At 39.4% G+C, this 20,111-nt stretch overlaps 1 protein-coding gene across 1 annotated transcript in view; it reads left to right on the forward strand.

Annotated features, from left to right (window-relative positions):
• The window catches only part of ATP13A5 (ATPase 13A5), a 103,274-nt gene that overhangs the window by 59,902 nt on the left and 23,261 nt on the right, over positions 1-20,111 (forward strand). Inside the window, exons 18-25 of the mRNA XM_033131583.1 lie at positions 3,528-3,652; positions 4,447-4,607; positions 6,483-6,608; positions 7,682-7,761; positions 10,329-10,371; positions 12,941-13,050; positions 16,279-16,375; positions 18,365-18,437. Of these exons, the coding sequence (XP_032987474.1) occupies positions 3,528-3,652; positions 4,447-4,607; positions 6,483-6,608; positions 7,682-7,761; positions 10,329-10,371; positions 12,941-13,050; positions 16,279-16,375; positions 18,365-18,437 (815 nt within the window). The remainder of the gene's footprint in view (positions 1-3,527; positions 3,653-4,446; positions 4,608-6,482; positions 6,609-7,681; positions 7,762-10,328; positions 10,372-12,940; positions 13,051-16,278; positions 16,376-18,364; positions 18,438-20,111) is intronic.

Raw genomic sequence — 20,111 nt, forward strand, 5'->3', positions numbered from 1 at the left:
AAACTTGGAAATCGACACTAGGTCAGGCTCTATGTGCGTGTAGTGAAGGGGCCTGGGAGATGGATGGATGAGCAGCTCAAATCACTGGGAAGGTTCTTAGCAATGAAGAATCAATCTCATTTAGTCCCCTAAGTCAGAGACGAACAACTGTAAGCCACACTGGGGAGGACTCGATCCGGTCACAATGCTGGTTAGTGGCAGAACAAGGATAGCAGTTGAGATCTCCTAACTCCCAGATGACAGTGAGTTATCTTCACCCTCAATTCCATCATCCCACCAAAAACAATCAACTTCCTTCAGCCACAGAACATTATGTGGCTGACTAACTTGTGGGTCCTACATACAAAGGGGTTGAGGAAAGGTGAGAGTTGGCACTTTGAAAGTCCTCCAGAATCCCTTAGACTTGACTTCTTTTTTGTGTGTGTGTGTGGGGGGAGTATTGGGGAACAGTGTGTTATTCCAGGATCCATCAGCTCCATGTCAAGTTGTTGTTTTCATTCTAGTTGTGGGGGACACAGCTCAGCTCCAAGCTCAAGCCGTTGTCTTCAATCTAGTTATGGAGGGCACAGCTCACTGGCCCATGTGGAAATCGGACCGGCAACCCTGGTGTTATGAGCACTGTGCTCTAACCACTGAGCAAACCAGCTGCCCCTGGACTTGGCTTCTTTCAGGACTCAGTAATACACCTCCCTCAGATCTGGAGAGGTAGTGAGTGTAAACTGAGTTCCATACATGAAATAGAATTCAGCATTCTTAGTTACATTAAAGGGATAAACTGTCCTCATTAGAGGATAATCTGAAGATTACTTTTTCTTTTAATGTTTCTCAGTTTTGCTTTTTTTTTTTTTTTTAAGATTTTATTGGGGAAGGGGAACAGGACTTTATTGGGGAACAGTGTGTACTTCTAGGACTTTTCTCCAAGTCAAATTGTTGTCCTTTCAGTCTTAGTTGTGGAGGGCGCAGCTCAGCTCCAGGTCCAGTTGCTGTTTTCTAGTTGCAGGGGGCGCAGCCCACCATCCCTTGAGGGAGTTGAACCGGCAACATTGTGGTTGAGAGGACGCACTCCAACAAACTGAGCCATCCTGGAGCTCAGCGGCAGCTCAGCTCAAGGTGCCGTGTTCAATCTTAGTTGCAAGGGGCGGAGCCCACCATCCCTTGAGGGACTCGAGGAATTGAACTGGCAACCCTGTGGTTGAGAGCCCACTGGCCCATGTGAGAATCGAACCGGCAGCCTTCAGAGTTAGGAGCATGGAGCTCTAACCGCCTGAGCCACCGGGCCGGCCCAGTTTTTCAGTTTTTAAAGTTGTTTTTGAATTGTCTATGACAAAGGTATACAGAAATACTGTGAAAAATTGAATAACAAATTATCCATGCATTAGTTATTTTTGATTTTGTGTTGCAGATACTCATTTATGTAAAATTAGCTCCTCTGCATAAAATATGGATATTCTTGGTTCAACACTACGATTTACAACATAAGTCCATCTTCTTTAATACGATCAGCAATCATTGTTCCTTTCTTCCACTATGTGTATTTCCCAAAATGTAGGACTAGACGATCTCTAAAGACCCTTTCAGCCATGATGTTTTAATCTTCTATATAGAATCACAAAGCTCATTTTGAAATATATGATGGCACTGACAGATTTAACATTCAAGGTGTTAGTTATTCTTGAGCAAGCATAAAGACCCATTACACACAGGATTTCATAATTTTTCAAGACACAAATTTTAATAACAAATGTTAAGGTCATGTGTAAAGGAAAGATTTATGTAGCTTGACATGGAGTGTAGCCACCACCAAACTGCCACATACAAATGAAGTTGTGATGTTCTCATTTAAAAGCCACTAGTGAGATAGACATTATTATAAGTATAACAAAATAAGAAAATGAAGATAAAAATGATAGATTTTCAACCATCTTGGCTTTTCCAAGAAAGTATCAGGAGGCTATTAAGCTTTTTGGAATTTAGTTACTATTTTCAAACAGGGTAAAGGAATAGTATTTTGATGTTTTTCTAAATCAAATTATACTTAGCAAAATTTTCCAATTAGAAAAATCAAAAACTTCTAAAAAACTGCCATCAGAAAAAAGGAAGTAGAAGAGTTTCTTGAGATCATTTACTAAAAATATAACAACAACAAACCCCAAAATTAAAAAACACAGAAGAAATGTTTCATCAAGATTCCCCCTTTCATTGGTGTAGCAAAGTTCTATTGAGCTTGACTATGTGAGATGTTCTTTAGGGCACTGAGGAATCAGGAGTAAATAAAATAAATCCTTTCCCACATGAGCCTACATCCTAATTGGGGAAAGTAAATAATAAATCAATACAATATTGTCAAATAGTGGTTAAATGCCCTAAAGGAAAAAATAAAGTAGTTTAAGAGGATTAAAAAACAAATGACAGAGGATGCCATTTTACATGGGCTGATTAGGGAAGTCTTCTGAGGAGGTGACATTTGAACAGAAGTTCTAGTAAAGTCAGGAAGCAAGGCATACAGATATCCAGAGGAAAAGCATTGCAGGCAACAGGAATAGTGGGTGCGAGGAGCCCAACACAGAATTTTGCTAGGAATGTTGTAGAGTCACGAAAGGCCAAAATGCCTGAAGTAGTAACGAGGGGAAGAGTTATAAAGTAGAGATGGAAACCAGAATAAATTGGTGAGATGGTTTTTGGATCTTTCTTTTAGTTATAGTTAATGAGAAAATATTAATCCAATTTATAATGGAAATTCATGAGGTTATAATGATGGGATTTTAACAAGTTTTCAATTAAGGTAGATTTTCTTTTATAATATTTTCTGAGATCACTAAGGCAGGATTTATATATGATTATCTGGGTATTCACCAAAGTGCCTAACATAAGATAAAAAATAAAGCAGTTATTTAGTGAATGGACTTTTGAATGAATGTAGCTCCTTAAACGCTACTCCAGAGAGAAGTGTCTTCATTGTGTTCCCATCCAAGTTTGAATTACATTTCCAAGCTTCCAACTTTAAATTCTGAAAACTATTCAAATCCTTGGCTGATAACATGTATTTACTGGAGGTTATAGATGGAAGCTGAAATGAACAACGCCATATTCAACTATTACTATAATATCTGGCATGCAGTATGTACTTAATAAATGTCTAATAAACTGAAATTATTACAAGCTCAAAAAAAGTTCTTAGAAATTAAAAAAGTACATAAATGATTAATAAAAATTTTAAAAACCAACAGAAGAGTTGGAAGATAAACACACTGGTTTTTTTTTTTTTTTTTTTTTTTTTTTTTTTTTTTTTTTTTTAAATGGAGCTGAAAACAAAGCAGCAGCTAAAAGATTTAAAGTGGTTGCTGCCTCTGGAAAGGAGAAGGGTGGTCCTTTGGTTTTCATGATAAGTTTTTGGGTTCTTTTTTATTTAATTAACATGTGCGTATATTACATCAATAAAACTTAGAAATGTCAGAAAAGAAAAAATAAATCCAACTCTTGAGACTGTATGAATAAGCTTTAATACTGACTTTCTCCTGAATCCAAAGAGAGACGGTAGAGTCAGAATTAACATTTCTGGGACTTCTCATAATGGAGAATCGCTTGAAAAAGGAAACCAAACCAGTGTTGAAGGAACTAAACGAGGCCCGCATCAGAACTGTGATGATTACCGGTACGTGTTTCGGGGGGCCCCACAAGTTGAATGTATCCCAGGCATATGAAGAAGATCATGTGATTTGACATCAGGCAGAAAACAAAAAATGCTTTGCTGTCTAATTTGTTATCCTGGGGTTCAGTTACCTGGGAACCTGTGTAGCTCCCCTAACACCACCATGAGCTTTGGAGACAGGAACCACCTCTCATTCTCTTTTTCTAATGTCCACTCTTCCTACCCAGGATCGGCATAGTACCAATGGGCTCTCAGTAAACGTTTAAATACAAAAATGGATGTGTTTTCATCAAGAACCTCAATAAAACCTCTGTGTAAAGTGTGTGAGACTGCTGGATTGTCCTTCAGGGCAGAGGGGCCAGGCATGGCATGTGATGGTCAAATCCAAGCATGGCCCAGCACTGTATTCTTTTCTCTGCTTAACTGGAAGCCAGATCCTAAGGATGATTTTATGCTATCAGATTGGGCCATATTACTTTCACTGCTAAGAGCTGTCAGTCTCCTGAGGGTTAGTCATAAAGTGCTAAACAGTTATTTATTCATTTGTGCTTATTTTGGAAATATGCAATGTTCAGCACACGATGCTATCAGGTGGGAAATGCAGACATAGTGTTCGGCCACTAGGGGTAGGCAGCTTGGACAGAGGAGAAGACAAATAGTTATAAAATAAGGTAGAAAGTGATAAATGCCCCGAAAGAACACCAACAAAGTGGTATAGACATTCAGTGGAGGGGGAGCTCAATTCTGGTTGCTGAGAGGTTTATACATAAAGCAAACCAACTTTCTTTGTCATCTAGGTGATAACCTGCAAACAGCCATTACTGTCGCAAAGAATTCTGAAATGATTCCTCGAGAGAGCCAAGTGATCCTAGTTGAAGCCAGTGAGCCGGAAGAGTCTGTTTCTGCCACTGTGACCTGGCAGTTGGTAGAGAACCAAGAGAATGAACCTGGGAAGAATGTGAGAAATGTTAGAAGGTCCTCCGTGGCCTGATGGAATATAGTGCTGGCCCAGGGCAGCCTTCTTTCAGCATCACAAGTCATCACAGTAATAATCCCTCACATCTGTTCAGAGCTTTACAGTTTGCAAAGCATTTAGCTTTTCCACTAGTACTTCTCAGCCTTGGCTGCACACAGGAGTCACCTGGAAGATGAGTAGCTTTCGATGCCAAAGCTCTATCAATTAAATCAGAATCTCTGGGCTGGGAGCCATCGTCAGCGCTTCCTCGCAGTGATTCCAGTGGGCAGTTGTGGTTGAGAACCACTGATTTACATCCGTAACTCCCATCTAATCCTCACAGTTACCCCATACAGTTGAGCAAACTGTTTGTTTCACAAATGAAATGAAAAAACTGAGGCCTAGGGAGAAATTTGCCCAAGACATACAACTAGCAAGTTGTAGAGCAGGAAATCAAATTCAGGTCTGTTTGATGCCACCCAAATCCATGGGCATTTAGGTTGTGCTGTGCCTGTGATATGCAGTCAACAGGTGCTGGCTTCTTTAGAGAGTAAGCTCCCTGTGCACTTGTGACAGGACAGCTCTTTCATATGAAGGGAATAACTATAGCCTGACTTCAATCACTAAATGTAGCACCTCTGTCTTTGTGTGAACTCAAAGACATGGTCCTCCAGGTGATAAATTACAAAAATGCTCCCTTTCTTTAGGCTGACCAGCCCTTTGGATTGCTAAGTGTGGAGTAGGCCTTTGTTCAGTATACAAACTGCACAACTGTACAGAGTGGTCTTGCCCTTACCCTGTGAGTAGGTGCGTTAACTTGACTCAAACACCAGAGAGCTTAATACTTTTACTGAAGTTTTGCGTTGTTGCTGGGAAAAGTCACATCACAATCATAGGCTTTCCTCCTCTCTGTCTCTTTCCCACCATACATTCTCTGCCAGGTTCTAGTAAAAGCAAAAGGAATCCTGTGCTTGCCTGATGTGGAATGCTGTAGAGCAAGTCTTTTGTTGGCTGTTTCACCAAGGGGAGGGCTATATCGCCTTGCCTTCCAATTCAGCACATCAAAGTATTTTTTCTTCCAAATATAATGCTATCTCTAAGATGAATTCCTCTTATGTATAACATTTTCTCACCTTTTCTACTATTTGAATTTAGAATTCTACACAGATATAAGCACCTCTGAGAAATGTTACATGAAAAACCATTATCATCCATTGACATGATGACTGGTTTTGCATTCATCAGATGCTTTCCTTGGGGCAGAGCCACATGGGACTAGAACACAGTGATAGGGGGACATTGACAAGTGAAAGACAGGAGGAAAGGATTTCAGAAAAGGAGTAGTGCTGCTGCAATGGACCATAGGGTGTGAAAGATCTGGGCACCATAAGGGAACAGGTTACCTGTTGGGGTGGGGAGAGGTCAGGGGCCAATAGGAGTTAGTCTCTGAAAAAAGAGTCTGACTATTTTACAGTAGAGACATTGGGGCGTGATTTTTGAAGGAATGAATTGTAAGCAATCTTAGAAAATAAAAGATTGCACGATGAGGAGAACGAAGAAGAGGGAAGGACGTTCCCATTCTTCTTGGAATCACTAATGGATACCTGGGAATGATTTCCTTGGTAGCCTGACATCACACATTATCTCCCAAGATAAGATACAGAGTATCATGTTGTCAAGGTATCGCATGTTCATATAATTTTGGAAGACATTTTGAGTATCTTCTTCACGTAAGTCTAAGTTCTATGAACAAATTACACAGTATGTTTGCTGGCCCTCACATTGTTATGAAATATGAATATGCTTCTTTCGATAAAACATAGGAAAACAGAGAAATTCTTTAAGCGCTGACGTGGAAAGGATGCCTTTTGATTTTAGGAAACCTGCATTAACATTGGAAACAGTTCAGTGCCTGCTGGAGAAAAAGGGTGCTGTTATCATTTCGCAATGAGTGGGAAATCATATCAAGTGCTACTTCAGCATTTTAACAGCTTGCTTCCAAAAGTAAGTACTGGAGAAATGAAGTGTTTTGTTTCCCTCCTCAAATTAGTGAGGCAAAAAAGGGGAAGAGAGGAGTGAAGGTGAGGATCACTGAGGTTGTCTCACAGTTAGAAGATAAACACCCCCAAAGGGCCACCGCCCCTTCCAAAGTCCCTAGCCCCGCCCATACCTACTTGGGCCTGTACATGCGCATGGCCTCCACTTCAGAGTTTGAGTTCTGGTACCGCCGCACGCCCTGCCGCCCTCCCAAAAGGGAGAACCTCCAGGTAGTCCCAAACATGCTGCCAGTTTCGTGGGTCAGCTTCTCTCTGAAAGCCACCAACTCATGTCAGGATACTCTATTCCCCTTCCTGTCGAGATTCTTGAATTAAAGCAGGAGGAAACAAAGGCCCCATGGTTTATTTTCAAAATCATTTGGTATCGTGTCCTCTGTGTGTCTATTTTAAAATAGTGCCATCCAGGGTCGTGCTGGCAGTGTGAAGGAGGTAAGTAGAGCACAAGCAAGGGCAGCAACCATCTGTTAGCTGTGTCTTGAGAATTCTGTCGTTTGACCAGTCAGGGACCATGGAATCTAGACCCCAAAGACGCAGAAAGCTGTTAATCCAGTTCCTCATTGTAGACATGGAAAAGCTGAGATTTAGAAAGATTAAGTCACTTGTTGAAGGTTTGTGTAGCTAGTTGGGACAGAGCTGAGAACGGAAGCTTATTTCTCTACTCCCCATCTATTGCTTCTTTCTCTGTCTATACTGCAGTTGTGGAGACAGTGCTTAGTTAAAAGAACTTTCCTTAAGCATTTTTATCCCATATGCTCTGCTGAGTTTTGGTTATTATTATTAATTAGAGGTGATCCCATCTTGGAAAAATGGCCTGGAAAGAAGTAATAGAGTTTTGATGGAGGACTGAAAGTGAAAGTTAAATATTAAACCATTAAACCCCCTTTTCCCTTTCCTGACATTCCGTCTAATGACACACCACCCAATGGTATATTAAAACGGCAGCCAAAAGTGATTTTTCAGGGCTGTTCTTTTATTTAAAAGTGTTCTTTCTAATTTTATTGTAAGAATTTTTCTCTTTAGATTCTGGTGAATGGAACCATTTTTGCAAGAATGTCTCCTGGGCAGAAATCCAGCCTTGTTGAAGAATTTCAGAAATTAAAGTATGTGCTACTGCATAAAAGGATAGTTTAATTTAATTATCTGCTGTGTAACAAATTACCCCAAAATTCAGTGGCTTAGAATAACACCATTTATTATTTTACAATTTTGTGGGTCAGGATTCCAGGTGTACTTAGCTGACTCCTGGCTCCAGGTCTCTCACAGGGCTATAATCAGGTATCACCAGTACTGCGGTCATCAGCACTTGAGGGGAAGGACCTGCCACCAGCCTCACTTACGTGTTGTTGCTAGGATTCAGTTCCTTGTGGGTTGGACTAAGAGTCTCAGTTTTTCACTGGCTGTTGGACATTACCCACCCTCAGTTCCTTGCTATATGAATCATTTTATAAGGAAGTTCACAGTGTGGCAGCCGGCTTTCATAAGAGTGAGCAAAGAAGAAGAAGAATGTGTGTGTGTGTGTGTGTGTGTGTGTGTGTGTGTGTGTGTGTGTGAGAGAGAGAGAGAGAGAGAGAGAGAGAGAGAGAGAGAGAGAGAGAGAGAGATCCAGTTTTTATATCATCTCAGAAGTGATGTCCCATCATCACTTTGGCTATATTCTCTTCATTAGAATCCTTAGTACCAGCCTACACTCAAAGAAGGGTATTCTACAACGTCAAGGGTACCAGGATGTGAGGATCACTAAGGACCATTTTAGATGATTTCTACCCCAGAGAGCATTGATTCTGTGGCCCATAGGGCATATTTTAGAGGAAGATTGCTGCTTGGATGTAGAGAATAGAAACAGTAGGGGCTTCTATAGCTCAGAATGAAAAAAATGGGGAAGTGTGTGAGTTATCACCAAGAATTTTTTGAGGTGGGTTCATTAGAAGATATGTGAATAATTTCAAGTCTTCCAGGAAAGAGGTGGACTGGCATTCTCATGGTATTTGGCCTTGGCAGGGGATGGGTATAGAGGTCAAAGTGAAAAAAAAGTCCTTCCTTATCTCCTTCAAAAATACAGATGACCAAGTCATGTCAGAGTGAAACTATTCTTCTTGAGACCAGACCTACCTATTACTTGCTTGAAATGTTACAATTTCTGGGCTGCAGATTTCTGAAAAGTGAAAAGGAACAGAGAGAATAGTGAAACTTGAGATAATTGCTGATAAGTAATAGGTAAAATTAGGAGACTGCCTTTTACTATTATATTTTGTTGTTGCCTAAGCATTCTTGGGAGAGATTCAAAACCTGCCTATTAACTGCTATACTGCCTTGCGTCTGGGTTAGTACCAGTGTCTAAAATGACTTTTTCACTTATATGGTCATTATACGATATTGACTGACAAAAGTAATTTTACCCTTCCCAAATGCCTGAGAAATTTTGCCAACTTAAATGTTTAAATTTGAAAAGCCATATTCCCCTAAGGAAAAATCAATTCAGGAAGATACATACTGTCTAAAAATGAGCTATCTTCTCAATTTTCTGATTTCCTTCTTTATGCCTTTATCATTGGCAATGTATATAAAGTTGTCTGAATTCTCTTTCTGAATTCAGAGGACACTAGAATGCGAAAGATTCTTTGTGTGATAAAGAGACTAAAGCTGTGCTTTAAGCCTGAAGAAAGGAAGCCATTTTCAGCAAATGTGCAGAGTCATGATATGTATATGAGTACATACAGATGTTTATAGGGTGATTTTCATGTACACTAGCCAAAGATTAGGTTGAACCATATGAATTTGTTTACACTTGATCATTTTTCACCTATATAAATGGCCACTTCTTTGTCAAGTAATAATAAGGAAATTCTCCCCAAATTTTATTTTTCCATGTATTGATTTTATTTCATGTGTTTTTGGAAAATTACACCTGAGCCTTTAACAGTATTGTCATTAATCAATACCTATAATGTTTTGTTTACTTACAATAGGAGACAGAGTGTGTCTTGAATCAGAAATTCCTTTTTTTTTGGCAACAGCTTTTAATATTTACTCTTATTATGTCATTGTGTTTGTACATCAAACTGGTATAATGGGAGCATATTATCACATTTTCACTCTAAGATGCATCAAGAATATGTGTATATGTATCTCTAGTTATATCTGTTAAACTATTTCCCAAATATTTCTCATCCTGGTTTCTGAACTCTAAACTCTCAGGAGCAGTCAGCAAGCAAAACATGGATGGATTAGGTTATGATCTGTACATTAGGTTCTGGGAGAAGTGCTGTGATAATGGCTGTGCACTCTTAAGCTTGGCCTTGGTGGATATAATCGAACAGGACTTCTTCTGAAGTGTGTGATCATCTTTGTGGACGACCTTGCAGTGTCACTATCATTTCCATGTGACTGATTGAAATGATTTAAATAATACAATGGCCTTATTCCTCTGGGAATATTTCTTGTCAAGTTATTTCCCTTAAGCCTAATTCCACATGTTCAGCGCCCTCTCTCTCTCTCTCTCTCTCTCTCTCTCTCTCTCTCTCTCTCTCTCCCCCCCCCCTCTCTCTCTCTCTCTCCCCTCTCTCTGTCGTACACACATGCATATACAACCCATATGTGAGTTAGTTATGATGGAAATTTTTCAAGTGAGGCGTTAAGCCATTAATTTTTCTTATCCTTTCCCCTGTAGTTATTATGTGGGCATGTGTGGAGATGGAGCTAATGACTGTGGGGTGAGTACAAATTACTTCTACTAATACAGTCAGTTCACTAATATCCCTCTTGGGGTCCCCACAGTCCCCTGGGGTCTGTCTCTTCACCCTTCTGCCAGCACTCACTTGATTATTTTGCTGTTTATATTCTACTCTAGCTGAGTGTGGGTTGGAAGTGGAGAGGAGTAAGATGAGTCACTTCAGCTGTTTTCTGACAAAGCCTAGAATAATAATGACAAGGGAAGGCTACTTAGGCTCCCCTATTTCAGACCCAGAGGGCCTTTACAAGACAAGCGGGTTTAAATCTCTCGTGTTATCAATAAGAAAATTACTTCAGGGAAGTAAATTCCTTTTTTTTTTTTTTTTTTTTTTGCCTGAAGTCACACAGCTGGTTAAGTCTTAGTGAAGAAAAAGTTTGAAATTGATGGTTACATTTTTGAATTATACGTAAGTTGTATTATTCCCACCAAATTTCTATTCCAGGGTTAGTTTTTCAAAGTTGGCTATACCCCCAAATTCTTACACTCAGTGACATTGTGTATGTTGCATGCTGTGAGTCCCCTCCAACTCCTGGAGACCCCATGTGGACATGTGACATCCACAATGTCCTGTCCTCAACAGCCCTGCTCAGCTCCTGTAGAGTCATAACCATGGCTTCTTTGATGGAGCCAATCCATCTCATATTTGGTCTTCCTGTTTTCCGCTGCTTTCTGCTTTTCCCAGCATTATTGTCTTTTCCAAAGAATCTTGCCTTCTCATGATGCACCTGAAGTAGGACAGCTTCAGTTTTGTCATTTTTCCTCCAGCGGTGTTTCAGGCTTAATTTGCCCTAGCACCCACTTGTTCATCTTTCTGGTGGTCCAGACTACCTTTAAGGCTCTCTTCTAATACTATATTTCAAATGAATCCTTTTTTTTTTCCTATCATCCTTCTTCACTGTCCAACTTTCACATCTATACATAGTAAGTGGGCATACGAGGGTGTGGATGATTGTAGCCTTGGTCTCTAATGACACATCTTTGCTCTTGGTGATCTTCCCTAATTCTTCCCTGGCTGCCCTTCTGAGTCTCAGCCTTCTCCTAATTTCTTGGTTGCAGTCTCCATTTGAATTGATGACTAACCCAAGGTAAGCAAAATCTTTAACAATTTTAATGTGTTTATAGGCCAAACAATTTGGTTATTATATACTATAGCAAAACCTAAATTAAATTATTCTCAGCAGATTACTTCTCATACACAATAGAAGGCAGTGCATTTTTTATAATCTAAGTTTTAAAGATATGGTTGAAACAGTAGTTTATCTAGAAGATTTATGAACGTAAGAAAATATTTTAGTAGCAAATGTGTGGAACAAGAAGTAAAGTGGACTATTTTGTATTTCCAAAATCTATTAGATACTTAAGATACGGGTATTTGTTTTACTTCATTCTTAAATGTTGTCCTCAAAGTTCTATAAAAATCTATGTTCGTACTTAGAGATCTATTATGAATTTTTCTGCCTTATGCTTCATGAGAAGAAGCTAACTGTGAGTCTACTGTTTAAAATGTAGAATGGGTACTTATGCCTATTATTTATGTGAAGGTTAGAACAAAACAAAGATATCAGGTACTAAAAAGAATAAAGCCTCTGCTCCCAAAGAGTTCATTTTTGGGTAGGGAAAGAATTATGCATAAAATAACTCTAACATAAAGTAGATGGTCCTAAATTATATAATAGAAATACACGATATTAAGAGAGAAAAGAGGAAGAAGAAAATACTCTAATATTTACTGACCATGAATTTAGTATATACTGGCCTGTATACTGGCCAGTATATATTGGCCTGTATATATGATATACAGGTACTTTGTAGCTCTACAGAACTGTGGAAATGAAGAATCTTATTTTATGCCCACACAATTCTCGTAGGATTTAGGACTTGCTGGCCTCTCTGTTATTCACTGTCTGCTCTCTATACTCTCTGAATGGCTTTCAGTCTTAATGAGAAAAGAATTAGTCCTCATTTCAGGGAGGTAACACATGTCCTGGAATGAGTGTGATAAAGTCCCTATCCCCAGTGAAGACTCTGTATGCTCCATATTTTTCCTGGCGGTTAGCTGGTTGACTGGATTCGGCAACCTAGGGAGAAGTGGGGATTGGATCTCTTTTCCTATTGTCCATGAAGATGGCTTGCTAAGTGTAAGAACTGTGATGCTGAATATCACCCACAAATGTCCATCCAAATGCTGTCATCTTTTTAATAGATTTCTTGAATGACTGTTTTTATTTTCTTATTACATCTATGCCCCACAACCAATACACACACAGACATGCACGTGCCTGCACGCGCGCGTGCGCGCACACTCACACACACACACACACACACCACTCTTCTACCTCTGGATCATTGTTTATTCGTTGCCTCTTTAGTTGATGACTTTGTGGATCGGGGAGAGGGGGTATTCCAGGTGGAGGAACAGCATAAAAAGAGACCCAGGGGTCAAAGTAGAGCGTTATAAACTCTGTAATGTAAAGAATAGCCTCATGGTATTTGAAGAGTTAGAGCCTGGCCTGAGGAGGCATGGGTGTAACATGGATTTATCATTCCAGGCTTTGAAAATGGCTCATGCAGGCATTTCCCTGTCAGAGCAGGAGGCATCTGTGGCATCCCCTTTCACCTCAAAAACAGCCAACATCGAGTGTGTGCCTCATCTCATCAAGTAAGCCACTTCTTCGTCTTCCACCCACATGACTGATGGGCTCATTGTCCAGCTCTGGACAGAAGTCCACTATATAATTCAGTGATAAGTGTCACAACAGAGGTGTAGATAAAGTGCTATTGGAGCACCAATTAAGGGATCCATTAGTGCTGCGTGAGAATGCTGGTAAAGGCCACAAACCAGTGATTTTGCTGAGCCTTAAAGGATAAATGACTGTGTCATACGGACAGCTGAAAGCTAGAGTTGGCATTTAAAAAATAATTGCTTTTCTTACTTCTTCTCTCCTTTATTTTGTATGTTGGGTGCTCACTGGAACCTTTCTCTAAGGAGTTGAGAATTTGAGGAAGCAGAAAGGGAACATTTCATCAGATAGCTTCCCCAAGTTGTGTTATGTCTCCAAAATCTCGTGTTATTACTTGTGTGGAAACTTTTGGCCATCTTCATGGCCAAAGGCCTGGAAGACATCACCAAATCTTGAGATTTATACAAAAAAGACATCCATGATGTTCTCCAGCATATCCATTGTTGCATCTGAATGGGCAGCTATTGGCAGGAATCGCTGAAAAATGCCAGGCTCGAAATTCCACACCCCTGTCTGGCTGCACACCAGCAGATAGCCTGACACAGCTCCCTGAACACTGAGTGGCTGTACCTGTGTCCTTCCACTCCCACAGACACCTCCTCTGCCTTAAAGCACTCCTCTTCCTAACTCCCATGTTCCCTGCTTCTGAAGACCATTTGGTCCTTGGAGTCCGTCATCCAGGCTCAGAAGCTCCGAGCTATTTTAACTCTTTCCTCTTCTTCGCCCCTAGCCAATCAGACATTATGTTTTAATGATTTGTCTTTTGGGGAGTCTCTCCAAGCTCTTTTCTTACTATATCTATTGCTAAATCTGGTTCACGTAATGGTGACGACAAAACTGGCGTCCTCAGGACCCTTGCCCTAGTTCATGCTTTCCATCATCAACATTCCTGGAGCTCTTTTAAATATTGTGCCTAGAAATGTGATGGGTTAAGAATGAGACAGAGCCTTGCCCTGGAGGACTTACATTCCAGTAAAGACTATAGATAGATATCGATGTAATCACAAAGCAGAAACTTATGCCTGATTAATGAGAAGTGCACAATAAATGAGCTTTAAATAAATTAACATCTACACAATACAGGAATTGTTCCAGTAGTTCAGTATGATAACTCTAGCCAGAGGGAAGATTTCATTAGGAGAGCTGCAACATGAGGGATGGATAGGACATCTGTGAACAGAAAGAAAGTGGGAGTGAATGCCAGGTGGGGGAAATGGAGACCCATGTTTAGAAATGGGGCTTAACTGGAGAGTGCTGGGGCCCAATAACCTAATTGGGCTGCAAGGCTTCTCAGATGGGAGTTGAGGAGGTTAAATTGGAGCACCAGGTGTGGAGGGCTTGCACAGGAAGTTTAAACTCCTGGAAGATTATGCAACGTGCCTGGTTGGCACATCCAAAAGGCAATGGCATTTGAACTTCAGATGCTCTTTCTCACGCATGTGGCCTGATGCATTTATGAATGCAGTATACTGTTTTCAAATACAAGTCATGATGTAAAATTTCTCTAGTGGCAGATGGTTTAATAAGACTTCAGGGTATAAACTCTTTGCTGTTATATTTCATAGATTTGTAAAATTAGATGTGGTTCAGCTCTGTTAGGCGCATTGTACCCTTGCTCTCCTTGATGACTGCTTATTCCAGAGAAAACATCCTCCAGAGGAGCGATAAGGTAGAGTTTTAGATGCATAGGTCCAGATCCACAGGTTTTCATTTTTATCCTGTGAAACACTTGTTATAGTTCAAGTGCTTTAGGGCAAGGACTGTTCCTTATTCATTTCTGTATCATTGTGCCTAGCACTAATAGCTGGACACATCAGAGCATTTGATGAATGTTTGTAGAATGCACAAATAAATGAGTGAGCTGCTTAAAATTCATAATCATTATAGCAGTAATTTTGGAGGTCCATGCAAACATCCTTTATGCTTTACTTACAATGGGTTTTTGCACTTTTCTTTGAATCTGGGTGTCTTAATTTTTTTTCGGGGGTGGGGACGTGGGGGACATGTAGATAACAGCAGAAGGAAAGGACAAAAATCACAAAGTTTATGTCGGAAAACATCCAGGCTTCACATGCTTGCCTTGTCCCAGCTTGTCTTTTGCTCCACCCTCTGTGTTGCAAACAAATGGTGGTGCCTCACAGCTTGCTAGAAAACATCTGCTCACAGCATCCTCGCCCATCTCCCACTCAAAGCTTCTCATCTTGCCTGAGGCAAGTGGTTATTAGTTTGGCTTTTTAGCTTTTCCTTCTCATGTCCCTGTTATCTTGAAAAAGTCTTTGAGCAGTGCAGTGTCCATGTCACTGGGGACCAGAAATGAAGAGGATGTGCGCTACCTCCCTTGTGGATCTGCTTCTGCCTGGACAGGAGGAGGCTGCAGGAAGGGTTGTGTGCCAAGTTCCCCACTCCCCCATTGCACTATCACTTCACTTCATTTTCCTTGGCCTGTCATAATTCATCGCCCAACCAAGTCTCAGTTAAAGAAATAAGAGTTCAAACAGAATTTTTTTAAAGGGGGGAATATTTACTTTTTAAGCTGCAATTTTTACTGTTGTCTTAACCTCTTTTGATCTCCACACCAGCCCAGGTTATTACCCTGGATTCTTCCTGAAGTATTAATGCTATTAAAACCCATTTCATCTCAAACATGGGAAACACATCCACACTTCCTAAAATGCAGGAGCACCCATCCTTTAGCTTTAAGTCTCAGAGGGACTCTAAAATACCCACTGTTCAAGTCTCAGGAAGCAAGTGTTATTAGGATGTAAAGAGTCACAGTTAAGTCAACACTTCACCTTATCATAATGTATTGTGTTTATAACGTTCATGTTAAACTTCTTAGTCCACTGAAAGCTTGTTGAAAATAAAGACTGGGCCTGACGTATTCATATCCTCCATGACTCTTAGCATAACGCTGGTACCTCATAAGCCCTAAATAAAGGTGAGTGTATGAATTAATGAATGAGGTACTGATTGAAGGAGAGAATGAACAGTCAGTGAGTAATTAAATAAATAATTGAGAGGATGAATCAGTGGTTAACTGAATGTATATTAATAGGCTATTAAAAATTAAACTCCATTTGAAATATAAGGGAGACTGGGAGATTTGTATCATATATAACCAGTAATTTTTATTTTTTCTTAAACAGAGAAGGCCGAGCTGCTCTGGTTTCATCCTTTGGGGTGTTTAAATACTTGACCATGTATGGCATGATCCAGTTTATTGGTACATCGCTGCTCTATTGGGTATGAACCAAAATAATTTCTTTTTAGTTCTAATTGCATTTATATCCCTGGTTTATTCTTTTGGGTATAGCTCCTCCACAGTATTTAATGTTTTATAAATAAATGACATTTTTCAAAATAGATGTCTACAAATTGGGAACTTGGTATAACTGTGCATGAAACATGGAGCTAGAAATAAATAGATGTGGCTCAGTTTTCTAGGAGTGTTGTTTTTCTCTAGATAACTTGAGACACTTGACCTCTTCAAGCCTCTATTTTTTCACTTGGATTATAAAGAGAGCTTCAGAACAGCCTAAATATAACTCAGCAGGAAATGGATCAGTCACCAACTGTGGAATATTTTTGGCAAAAGACTAAGAAGCGATAAAAAGAAAGAGAAATGGTTGAATTTGACTGTGAAGGACTCAAAAGCTAGAAAAACTCCTATGCAGGATCTTTACTTCTGAACCTGCCTTAAGTGAACATATACACTTAAGACATGTCACTAGTAAAAGATTAGCAATTCTTTAAAAATTAAAAAAAGAGACTTTTGAAATTAAATGCTAAAGATAAACACTTAAGAATTAATTAGCTGTATGGGAGAAATATGTTTAGGTTGAAAGTACACTTCATTAGTTCATTCATAATTTGCTCAACAGTGAAATGATCCAACTGGCTCAGGGATCACTTCAGGGAGGAAATTAGTTCATTGCTTTTCTGAGACATTTAAGAGGTGAATGAGAGGACCACAGGCATGCTATTGCTTACAAGGACCACACACCAGGTAGATAGAAACAAGACCTGGATTGGGAGTCAGGAAACCTGGATTCAAGTTCTGCCTCTATCACTAAAAACAAATTAGGTTTTGTTCTTGGCCAAGCCTTTATCTGCCTCTGGGAAGTTAGGTTGGCTGATCCCAAAGTCCTTCATAGTTCTATGAAAGCTGCTCCTAGAATGAAAACTAAAGCTGCCTTTGAAAATTTCTCTCTATTCCATCTCACCCTGCATACTCATTTTACCAATCTGAGTGGAAAATGAGGGAAAAGAATATGAGAGAGAAACGTAAAGAAGACAGAGGAAGAACTGGAAGATGAGAGGGACATTGAGGAACAATTTGCATCCTCTCAAAAAAATAGGAAAGAGCAGAACTTCAGTTCCAAAGTCTTCATAGACAGAGTGAACCATAGTCCACTCTGATGCCATTCGGTCTGATGGTCTTGACCAAAGTAAGAACGTTCCCCAAGGACCTTCACCCAGAAATTTCTGGGCCTTGGGTTCACCCTTTAAGAGGCCAGAAATAGTTTTCATTTGCATAAATCTGGTCTGTAATGTGTTCAGAACCAGATTATAATTTAGCTCTCACTCAACAGCAATGCAACAGATAAACAGACCTGGCTGCGAAAGGTATGACAAGGCAAGTTCCTGGAGAGTAACAAGTTGGCTTTTATATTTAAATACTTCCAGCTCTATAAATGTGAACTTTAAAGAAGTTCTATTGCTATAAAAATCTTAGAAAGGCAGATATACCAGTCTGAAGTCTGCAGTGCGCTTACTTGGGGCAGGGGCACTTGTTCAATGTGTGAAAATGAATGGACTCCAAGAGAACTATGGTGTGAACTCAATCCATGAGTGAGGAAGGGGAGAAACACCTCCTGTTGAGTGGTTTGAGTCCTTCAGATTTTAAGTTTGAAGTTCCCAGAGCAATTATATTAAGAATTCAACTGTCCAGACTGAGACTATAGCTGCCTGAACTGCAGTGGCCAATAGGATTTGTTTCCCAAATGATTGAGCCTCATTGGTAATGTGGGATTAAGTTAAACACTGGGAAAACAGTGATCTGGTTTCATTCTCTCCAATGAGATGCTAAAAACCTTAGGTAAGTCACTTTCTTCCTAAAGAGGACAGAAAAATAACTATTGCTTCTGATTACTTTAAAAAAAAGTGTTGGCAATGATAAAAATAACACAATAGCAGAAAGAACACTTATATTTACTTTTCTTTATTTATCAGCAACTACAACTCTTTGGGAATTACCAGTATCTCGTGCAAGATATAGCCATTACCCTGACGGTCTGTTTAACAAGTAAGCTCTTTAGCAAAATAAATTGTATCATTTGTATTTATCCATGACATTCTAGAAATGCTTATGAACTTAAGAGTTTCTGAGAAAGATGCACCTAAACTACTAAAGCCTTATTACCTATGAATTTTTTGAAAGTGTTGTTGGGAGTAAATTGATGCGTGAGGTCCTCAGACTTGGCATTAAAATATCCTGAGAGCAAATAGGTTTTAGCTTCATAAAATTGTCAATATATTCTGAGTTCTTTGTAGGTTTGTGCCTTGTACATAGAAAAATGTACAGAAATCTTGAAAGGAAAATCTTTAAAACCCAAAGGTCACTTTCCATTATTCAGCTATGCTTCATGTTGACATGAAGCCAGATTTTTGCTAAGTCTTTGATGAATGAGAACAAATGCTAGCATTTTATTCCAGTGGAATTCTTTGAAAAGCAAGGTGTGGCTTACAGCAACGAGATTGCTCATTTCCTTCCTTGCAGATGACACTGATAAAGTATTTCCTAGCAAGGAACTCAGGGCTTGATGCTAACTCTTAATAAGTGAGAAAGGTGACTGCCTCAACAGAGAGTAATGACTGTGTCAGTTTTTTTCTTTATTCAACAATGAAAATGTTTTGAAAAATAACAGGTAAAACATCAGGCAATGCAGGATATTAATAGCTGTGAGAATTTCATGTAGCATCTTAAAACATGAAACTGATATTGAAGTCATTTATTATATCACCCCAATGACAAAATTTACCAGTATTAGAGATGTAAGTAATATCAATTTTGATTCTTAGGGTTGAAATTTCTATTCACAGACTATTAAAATATTTTTCTACATGTTATTGATATTCACATGACTGGATAATTTTGAATCAATGATATTGCTTCTGAAATGCTGGATATTTTAAGTAATTTGCATTTTTTACTTGTGAACATGGTTAATAATGCTAAAAAGAAAAAGAAAAAAAAAAAAAAAGAACACCAGGAAGCTCCAAGAGCTAATCTAGGAGTCAGTAGCATGAAGGTGAAGGCCATGGATATCCTCCACCACTCTGTTTCTCTGCGACTTTTGGCAAATTATTTATGAAACGAATAATTTTTTCACATGAATTGGCCTCATAGGGTTGTGAGGATCAGATAAAATAATGCATATAAAATGTATATTACAGTACATCACACACTATAAGCACTCATTGCAAAATGAATGATATCACGCTGCATCTATCCTCTTTTTCTTCTTTTGTGGTGGCTGGCTAACTCAATGAGCCCTTGAAAAGAATTAAACTGTGTTACAAGTAGATTGTTTGAGTAGAAATCCAAAAACATGGGTGGTAGTCCTAGCTTTGCCTCAGAATTGCTAGATGAACTTGAGTGAGTTATTTTGAGGTTTTACACACTTACTACCATGTTACTGGTTGTGAACTTGACTCCCATGGCGGTGGGTATATTTTGCTCTTTCCTGTGGCAATAGCTTGTTGTCATCCTATTAAACTTAACCTCTCTTCTCTGAGTAGGTTCAGTGGGAGACTTGGAATGACTCAAGGCAGGATCATTGCTACCAGTGGGAGGAAAAGGTCTCCAAAGGGTAATAGATCAAAAGCATAATATTCTATCAGAATGACAGCAATTTCTCCAATGTTATTCAACAAAGATGTAGCTGGTTCAGTAAATGGGCTGGACTCAGGGTAGATT

The sequence above is a fragment of the Rhinolophus ferrumequinum genome, chromosome 2, assembly GCF_004115265.2.
Source record: "Rhinolophus ferrumequinum isolate MPI-CBG mRhiFer1 chromosome 2, mRhiFer1_v1.p, whole genome shotgun sequence".
Lineage (NCBI taxonomy): Eukaryota > Metazoa > Chordata > Mammalia > Chiroptera > Rhinolophidae > Rhinolophus > Rhinolophus ferrumequinum.